The sequence below is a fragment of the Echinops telfairi genome, unplaced genomic scaffold (assembly GCF_000313985.2).
Source record: "Echinops telfairi isolate 266 unplaced genomic scaffold, ASM31398v2 ScPeMD7_7417;HRSCAF=8455, whole genome shotgun sequence".
Lineage (NCBI taxonomy): Eukaryota > Metazoa > Chordata > Mammalia > Afrosoricida > Tenrecidae > Echinops > Echinops telfairi.
In genome coordinates, this window is record NW_022111317.1 from 1,894,431 (window position 1) to 1,903,662 (window position 9,232).

The window sequence follows — 9,232 nt, forward strand, 5'->3', positions numbered from 1 at the left end:
GCTGTCAGAGCTGGGAGGGAGGGCGGGGGCACATTTCTAATGGACGGCTTTTTAGGGGGAAGTACAGGGGCCCAGGGACTGTCGGGGGCGGGCTCTGAGTGGAGACTTTTAAGGGGAGGGGGCCCCTGAAATCTGAGACCAGGCTTTTCCGGAGGGGTGGAGGGGTGAAAAGCGAAGCTTAGGGACGCCCTGTCTCCAGCTTTGGGGTTCTTGCGTCTGCAGGCACCACGCACGGAAAGCACCGCTGGGGATCTCGAGGCCCGGAGGGGGCGCCTTAGTGCCACTTCTCACGCTCCCCGCGGGTCCGGCGCTAAGCCTCCCGCCCCGAGTGCGGGGAGGGGCCCTTGGAGTCCTGGTGGGGCCTCCGGTTCCAAGAGGCCGGGGCGGGGTGTGAGTGGGTGTGTGCAGGGGCGGGGCCTGCCCGATAAGAATTGCGCGGGTGTCGGGGCATCTCCCCGCGGACGGGTAGGGCGTGCTATATAAGGCCGGCGCCCCCACCGCGCGGGCCCGTCAGAACCCGAGTGCAGCGCACCCCGAGCTCCCAGGGCGCGCGCTCGCCTTGTCTCCAGGTTCCCGCCGGCCTTTCCCCGCACGCCCAACCCGCAGTGCTTCCTGCCCCAACTGCCAGCCACCCCGTCGTGCGCGCCGCCCTGGCAGACGGAGGAGCCATGCAGAGCGCTCTGAGCAAGCGCGTTGTGCTGCTCGCCCTGGCCGTGGCTGGCCTTTGGCTGACGGTGGCCGGCCGCCCGATGGCCTTCTCAGACGCCGGGCCGCACGTGCACTATGGCTGGGGCGAGCCCATCCGCCTGCGCCACCTGTACACAGCCAGCCCGCACGGCCTCTTCAGCTGCTTCCTGCGCATCCGCGCCGACGGCACCGTGGACGCCGCGCGCAGCCAGAGCGCTTACAGTGAGTCCCGCGCGCTGGCGCCCCTCCCCGCCTTCCCTCGGCTCCTTGGGGGAGGGGTGGGGGCTCCTTGGGGGAGGGGTGGGGCCCCCTCCCTCCGGGAACCCCGGGGTCTCGGCGGAGAAGGGGGGCACCCTAAGCCATCCTGTCCTTGCTCCCAGGTTTACTCGAGTTCAAAGCGGTGGCGTTGCGGACCGTGGCCATCAAGGGCGTACAGAGCGCGAGATACCTCTGCATGGGAGCCGACGGGCAGCTGCAGGGGCTGGTAGGTGTCCCTACGGGGCGGGGCCGGTCTGGGTGGGATCCACAGTGGCGCGCCCCGTCCCTGGGAGGAAGTAGGAGAGGCTGGGGCGCTTGGTTCGCTTGTACGCGGGGCTTGGTCGAGCGCGGCCCTTGAATTCCCAGTGAAACTTCCTTTTACTGAGGAACAGTCAGAGCCCACCTGGTCGACCGCTGCCTGCTCGGAGGTGGTCCTCCCGGCGGGCGTTTCCCACCCTGTGATCCGGAGAGAAAGACAGAAGAAAGAAAGGAGGGAGCGCTCAAATCACACACACACACACACACACACACACACACACACACACACACACACCAGGGCAAGTTAGTGGTTGACCAGACTTTTCTAATTTAACTAATTTGCATCTTAGGAAGCGTGTAGGTTTCGGGGATGGGCTTCGCTCCTTTGGGACACACCTGTATGGGAAACTGATTTGGGGGGAGGCTGGAGGGGGTCGGGGGACATGTAGTCTCCCTGGTTGGTACCGCCGCGAAGGCGATTCGGATCCACCCACAAGGCGGCACGGAGGGTAGGTCTGGCTGTCTGCTCCTGAGAAGTCTCGCCCTAAAACTTCCTTGGGTCCTTTGTCTGCGCTGTACTCATGGGATTGCCCGAGTCCCCACGAATGGGGAGGGGGCGGCGGGGGAGGGGCAGGGCTGTGTCTAGAGAGGCCCAGGTAACCGCCAAGAAGCAGGGCCATTGGTCAGACGGGACAAAGCGGGGGTGGAGTTCTGCGAGGCCCTAGAGGAGGTTGGGGGGCGCCTGCGTGACGTGGGGAGGCACGCAGCCAAAAGAGTGGGGGAGGGCGAGAGAGGCCACGCCGCTTCCAGGGCGCCAGATGCGGATGTGCCCCCTCCCCCCTCCTTTGTGAACCTCAGCTCCGGAGTTGGGTTTTTTTTTTAGCATCTTGAAGTTTTGTGCTTGGGAGGAGGGCCTCGGTCTGTCCCCATCTCAAGCTTTGTGGCTGAGCGAACGGGGGCTGCGAGCGTGTGTCACCCCCCGCCGCCCCCCCCCCCGCAGGACAGTTTGTTGGCAGGACATTTTCATACGATGGACACACCTAATTACTGTAGACAGGCGCTGGCTGGCTCATGGTGGACAGCAGGGAGGGTCTCTGGTGGGTGGAACCCAGCCTCCTTCCCCTAGGCCCACCCCCAGGAATGTGGGGAGGGGGAGGAAGGGGGTGGTCTCACCACTTCCAACCCCATTGGGTCTCTGGATCCCGTGGGCGTGGCTTAGTAAAGACTGAGGTGGAGCGGAAATTTCACATTCATATGCATATAGCTATAGATGTCTATCCAACTTCACCTTTTCCTGTCAATCCCTAACCAGTCCACGTTCTGGGTGGAGAATCCCGCAATGCAAGTCCCTCCTCCCCCTCCAGCCTCCAGGATGAGCGCAGTGAATGGAAGGTCTCCCTCTGGCTGACCGCAGGGTTGACATCTGTGAGCGGATTCTAGCCAAGTCCTGCCCTGTGCCTGTGCGGTGCTTTGTCCCTGAGTCCCCAGCAGTGGGTGGTGGCATCCTTGGGCTTATCAGCCCCTTATCAGCACATCTCTTCCACCTGCAGTTCACTGACCTCATAAACTCGGGACAGACAGGAGGCTGGGTGCTCCCGGGGTTAAGTTTATTCTGCCCCGACTGAGCGGTGTCCTGGCATCTGTGGTGACATGCTGAACTGCTACCAGGCAAGGTCAACAGTTGGAAACCCCCAGCAGCTCCAAGCAAGAAAGAGGCGACTTTCTCTTCCTGGAAACCCACACGGGCTTGTCTGCCCCCCTGCAGGGTTGCTAGGGAGGGTTTGGAACTGACAAGGTGGGGGAGAGGTGTTTGTTTTTTTAAGTTTCTCAGTGACCAGCAGGTATGGGAAAGGGGTGGAGACAGATATGTATGCCTGTGTGTTTGTGGGAATTCACGTCAGGACAAGGCTTAGTGCCAGGGGGGATGTCAAGTCTGTCTGTCATTAAGTACACACGGGGGTATACAAGAGGAGGCTTTCTGCCCTTGCAAAGGGCTACAGACCCGTACAGAGAGAGCTACAGGGGCTGTCGACGTCAACCTGATGGCAGTGAGATGCTTTCAGATACAAACAAGAAACACGTGAAACCTACACTTGAACTATAACTAGCGCGTGCAAATGGGGGCGCCTTCCTGGTCTTTGAGCTCCTTTTTCCAGGAAGTCTATCAAGCCCCCTCATGTACGTATGTTTGCATGCGGACATGCACTCAGTACATGTAGGTTTGCGTGTGGACATGCATGCACACCTACACTGGCATCCGGAAGTGTGAGGAAAGGTGAGCTAACAAGCAGTGCCACCCTCCCCGGCACTCTCGTGCCTGTGTCCACTGTTGGGTGCTGGCTGAATGCGCTTCGGTGCATAGCACCCCTGCAGGGGGGGGGGCGGCGAGGGAAGACCTGGGGGGCTTCCAGGCTGTAAATATTGGTGGAAGTAGACTGCCTCTTCCTTCTCCTGCAGGGTGGCTGAGGGGTTAGGACCACTAGTCTGGACCTGAAGGGAGATGAGAAGAATTTTTCCCACTGGGTTTTGAAGACCCCTCTGCGCGCACACTTGTGTGTGTGTGTGTGTGTGTGTGTGTGTGTGTGTGCCAACCCCAGCTGTCATGGCATCAGCTGGGACTCATGGTGACCCTGTGCATTCTTAAGGCCACCTCTTCTACATAAGGTTTTCAATGCCCCCGCCCCAAGTAGACCACCAGCCTTTCTGTTTAGTAGCGGAGCGCTTAACTGTGCACCATTCAGATGCGCCCCGCCCATTTGTGCCTACGTACTTAATCTAGCATCAAGTGTCTCCTCAAGGTATGTCAGCATCGTGCAGTGACACCCCCCCCTTCCCCCTGCCCCCGTGCCCCATATCCGGACACAGATGCAGAAAATAGCAGTGGCAGCTCACGCCGAAGTCCAAATTTCCTGCCATCAAGTCGAGGCTGACTCACAGGGCCCGAGGATGGGGTGGAACTGCCCCTCTGGGTTTCTTTAGAGAGGTCTCTTTTGCCAGGGACAGACACCCATCCGTCTCTCTCCGAGCTGCTGGGGGCTTTGAACAGCCAGCGGGGCTCTGCCTCAGGGGACAGCAAGTAGCAAAACGCCTACTGTTTCCTCTGCTGGTGGTCCAGTCAGACTGGGGTGTCCACTCAGTGCTCTGACCCCCTTCTCTCCGCAGCCCCAGTACTCGGCTGATGACTGTGCCTTTGAGGAGAGGATCCAGCCAGACGGCTACAACCTGTACCTGTCCAAGAAGCACGGCCTCCCGGTGTCTCTGAGCAACGCCCGCCAGAGGCAGCAGCATCGAGGCCGCGGCTTCCTGCCCCTGTCCCGCTTCCTGCCCATGCTCTCTATGAAGCCCCGGGACCTGGAGGAGGACCACCCGGGCTCTGTGTTCTCCCCACCCCTGGAAACCGACAGCATGGATCCCTTTGGGATCATCTCCCCAGTGGGGTCGGTCAATAGTCCCAGCTTCCAGGAGTGACCCTACCTCCACCTAGAGGCCAGGAGGCTGCCCACACATGTAGAAGAACCCTGCTAAGCCTGCACTCTAGTTAGCATTAGGAAGAAAGGCGTGTAGAGGGTACCTAGTATACAATGGTGGTACCCATTCTTAGTGGATAGACTCGGATGATTGTAAAATCCTAAGCCCTCTAGCTGCCCAGCTCCCAACCACAGACCCCGCCCTGCCTCCTTACTTGTGGTTGGACAGGTTGCTGTGCTACCCTGTTTTCGTTTGAATACTCCCAGTGCCGGGGAACTCACCTCCCTACAGGAGCAATGCCATGCTAACTTGACATTGTCCATAGGTCTCTCCTAGGAGGGGCACCCAGGAAGAAACGCAAATCAGTTGAAGCCCATGCCGGAATTGATCTCAAGACCTCTGGATCTCCCCCAAGTGCCCCCCACCAGCCCAGGTGAATTTCGAGACGGCCTCACAGCTGGGGCAGCTAAGACAGGCCTGCTTGGCCCCCCTTTTTTTTGTGGTTGACCGCTCCAAGTGTCACTCGGCCTCTAAGTGGCCAGCGACCTGCCCACAGCTGACTGCCCCACGCTCAAAGCTGGGGCCCCACCGGTGGACAGCCCTCCCTCCCCCCCTCCCAGGTCTGCAGGGAGCACATTACCATTTTGAACTCACCAGTCCCATTTTCCCTTAGCTGGGCCACCAGTAGCCCCCTCCTGCTGTGGATCTGAATGGTGTGACTCCCCTTCTTGGGGGAGAGGGCTGGGGAGAACCTTCCTCAGCCACCCCTGGTCCAGAGAGAAGCACCTCCCGTGGTGGGGGGTAGGGGGGCGAACAGGGGAGCAGGAGGAGGTGTTGTTCCAGCACTTAAGTCACCGGTGTGGTATTTATGAGTAACTTATTTTGATATGTCCCCCCCATCATCCCCCCGCCTTTCTTATGTTATTTATGCCCTGGGTCGTATTTATCTGTGAACTTGACTTCTGTTAACCCATTAAAGTCCAGTTTGTATCAGAAGGTCCAGTCTCGTGTATTCTTCAGGAGGCTTGGGCCTGCTTTCCGCTTTGTGCTGGACACAGTTAGCTGGTATCACACAATTAGCCCCTTGATCTGCCAGCTCTGTCAAGGGCGAGTTAAATGGCAGCCTCCAGGTCTGTCCAGCCACCAAGGTGTGCCAGGCCTGAGGGCCGCCGGGGGCTGGGCGCCTCAGGGTGAGCACTTGGCGGCAGAGTGTGGTGAACCTCTTGACAACCAGATACTTGGGTTAAATAGCACCCACCCACCCCCCAACTAAACCCTCTGGCCCCAGGACAGAGTAGAACTGCCCCTGTGGGTTCCCAAGACTAACCCTTTATGAGAGTAGAAAGCCCATCTTTCAGCGGAGCTGCCCCTGGTTTCCAGCCCAAGCTGTAAGCCCCACGACACCAGGGCTCCCTAGAACCCCCAAACTGAAGCTGCTCACCATCTGTTGGTTCCGACTCGCAGCAACGCCTTAGGACGGGGTAGAACCTCCCCTGTGGGTTCTAATCTCCCAGGAGCAGAAAGCCTCGTCTTTCTCCTGTGGAGCGACTGGGGGGTTCAAACTGCTGGCCTTGTGGTTAGCACCCAACCCGTACCCCACCCCCCAGGACCTGCTCCTCCTTGTCCTAGAGCAGCTTAACCAGTTGGAGGTAGGGAGCACTGGTGTGCCCCCTTCCCCCCAGCCAACCGGTAGTTAAGTCAACACTTGGCTGTTAACTCAAAGGCCCATGGTTTGAATCCATCCAAGGGCTCAGTGCATGTGAACTAGGAGAACATTGAAAGTACCACGGACAGTCCAGAGGATCGATGGACCTAGAAGCGCAGCTGGGGTGCACCTAGAGGCAAGGACGGCGAGACTTGGTCTCGTACACCGTGGGCGTGTTGTCAGGAGAGACCAGTCCCTGGAGAAGGACCTCGTGCTTGCTGGAGCCGAGGGGCAGAGGGAAAGGGCAGGGCCTGGACGAGATGGACGGACGTGCGGCTGCAGCCAGGGGCTCCGGCACAGGAACAGTGTGAGGGTGGCACAGGGCCGGGCACAGTGTGAGGGTGGCACAGGGCCAGGCAGTGCTTCCTGATCTTGTCCATCGGGCCGCTGTGAGTCGGAGCTAATTCCCGGCACCAGACAACAACAATAAGAAGGACTCCCGGGGTGGGGGCTGGGACGCTGAGAAAGATGGCAGCTTTGACCTACTGGGCTCTGCCTTATCAGAACGCTAGGATCTTTCTCAGCGGAGTGTCCCGGGGTTTCAAACTGCGGACCTTGCGGTTAGAAGCCCAATGCAAAGCCACAACCCACAGTGCCACCTAGTGACCGTGACCCAGGTTCAAGACTCTGGTCTACCGGGCTAGTGCAGCTCTTTGAGGGTGGGGGGTTGCTCCAGGCATAGTTGGAGGCCAGGTAGCATCCCTAGCCTGCAGCTGCTACCTGCTACCCGAATTGCCGCTTGGTCTCTGGGGGAGAGGGGGCTGCACTGCCCCAGGGGGAGAACCACTGACTAGAGTCTTCTTTTTGTCCAGCGGTCATGGGCGTTGGCCCTCAGGCCTCCGAGGCTGGCCTTCCTTCTCTGTTACTTTCCTGCCTGTGACCGTATGGTCTCAGCATGGCTGCTGTGTCTCCAGTGGATGGGTCTGTATTCCAGACGGGGAGGCAGGATCCCAGAGGTCTGGGTACAGTTCAACCCACCACAACAGGGCTTATGTTGGCCACCGAGATGCCCATTAAAAGATAAATGCCAAATTCCATCTTGACATCACCATGCACACGGAGCCCAGGACACCTGCACCTCCCTGAGGTTTAAGCCTCCCCTCTCTCCCATGGAGGGAGCCTGGTGGTGCAGAGGTTAAGTGCCTGGCTGCTAACCTAAGGTCAGAGGTTCAAGCCTACCCGCCTCTCCCTGGGGGACTATGGATGGGGCAGCTCTGCTCCCGTCAGGAGGTCAGCGTTAGAAACACTGTCGGGCAGGTCTCCTCGCAGGCTGCCCTCTAAGGTTCCAGGAGCAAGAACAAACAAGACCAGGAACAGGCAAACTTTTTAGACAGAAGAGCCATGCTTATCCCGCACACCAATTTAAAAATGATTCGAGGGCCATAGCTATATTTTTGCAAACAATGAAATCTGAACAATTGCCTTAAACGTTTTCCAATTCTATTTCAGAGCCACGTGTAGGTACCAAAATGCCGCAGTTTGCCGACCCCTGATGGGCTGGAGCCCTCCAACTTTTTAAACAGGGGGCCAGTTCACTGTCCCTCAGACCCGTTGGAGGGCTGGACTATAGTTTAAAAAAAATTATGAACAAATTCCTATGCACACTGCACATATCTTATTTTGAAGTAAAAAACCAAACGGGGCAAAAACACCCAATGTCCTCGGCGGGCTGCCGTAGTTTGAGGACGCCTGGCTAGACTAAAGGGCAGTGGGTTTGGTAGTGTCACTTAGGCATTCGGCTGCTAACTCAAAGGTCAGTGGTTCAAACCCACCTAGCCAGTCCGACAGAGAAGACCCAGCAATCAGTCCTCAGAGCCCAGGAGAGTCAGGGGTCCCGCACAACTCTCAGGGCCGCCCTGCCCCTTCACACAGGCTTGCTACAAATCGGACCCGCGGGCACAGTGGCTGCACCCACGGACTCAAAAACAAGCCTCTGCCGTCGTCGGGTTGGTTCTGATTCGTAGCAAGCCTATGGGACAGGGCAGAACTGCCCCGTGAGTGTCTGAGATGGTCACTCTTGACTGAAGTAGAAAGCCCTGTCTTTCTCCCTCAGAGGGACTGGTGGTCGCAAACTGCCGACCTTGCAATCAGTAGCTCACCACAACCCATGTGCCTCCAGGGCTCCTTGATGGGCTCATACCCACCCACTGTTGCGTGGACCATGGGGACCAGGCAACATTGGCTCTCAAAACAGGATCTGGAGCTGTGTACACAGCAGCACCCCCCCCCCCACACACACACACGTGCCCATCGTCCCTGCTTTGAGACCCCTGGCATGCAACAGAGCGGATTCGAGAGCTGATGCCACTTGGTGCTGCAGATGATTGTGTGCAGGGCTCCCGTTGGCACAGCCTGGAGGCAGCGTGGCCTCCTGGTGGTGTCCGGCAGCCCTGCATGGAATCCCAGGTGGTCAGCATGCTAGGAGCCCTGCTGGGGTAGCGGGCTGGGCATTGGGAAGGTCAGCAGTTGGAAACCACCCGCCGCCCGCCCTGCGGAAGAAAGACAAGGCCTTCTCCTGGTGCCAGCTGCCGTCTCAGAAACCCACAGGGACGTGTCTCTGACCCTGTCCCACAGGGTCACTAGGAGTCGGGGTCCACTCAGTGGACCTGAGAGATACAGTGCTGCCCATGCGGCCCCGGCAAAGCCTGGATCCACACTCCTGAACCATGTGCCGTGTCAGGTTCAGTGCCACCAGATCACCCTGGCCGGCCCGGGGGCACCTCCTCAGCCCCTGGGAGTGATGGTGGGAGAGAGAGAGAGAGAGAGAAGTGGACGCAGACGAACCCACGGGAGAGATGCATTGTTGGGATGTGCTTTTGAGTCGGTCCGACCCGCAGCGGCCCGTGTATAACAGAA

The 9,232-nt window shown here is 59.0% G+C and overlaps 1 protein-coding gene across 1 annotated transcript; it reads left to right on the forward strand.

Moving 5' to 3' along the window:
- Window positions 1-668: 668 nt before the first annotated feature.
- Window positions 669-4,671, forward strand: FGF19 (fibroblast growth factor 19). The gene is made up of 3 exons (XM_004713742.1): window positions 669-909; window positions 1,068-1,171; window positions 4,366-4,671. The coding sequence occupies exons 1-3, from the start codon at window positions 669-671 to the stop codon at window positions 4,669-4,671; spliced, it is 651 nt and encodes a 216-aa protein (XP_004713799.1).
- Window positions 4,672-9,232: the final 4,561 nt, after the last annotated feature.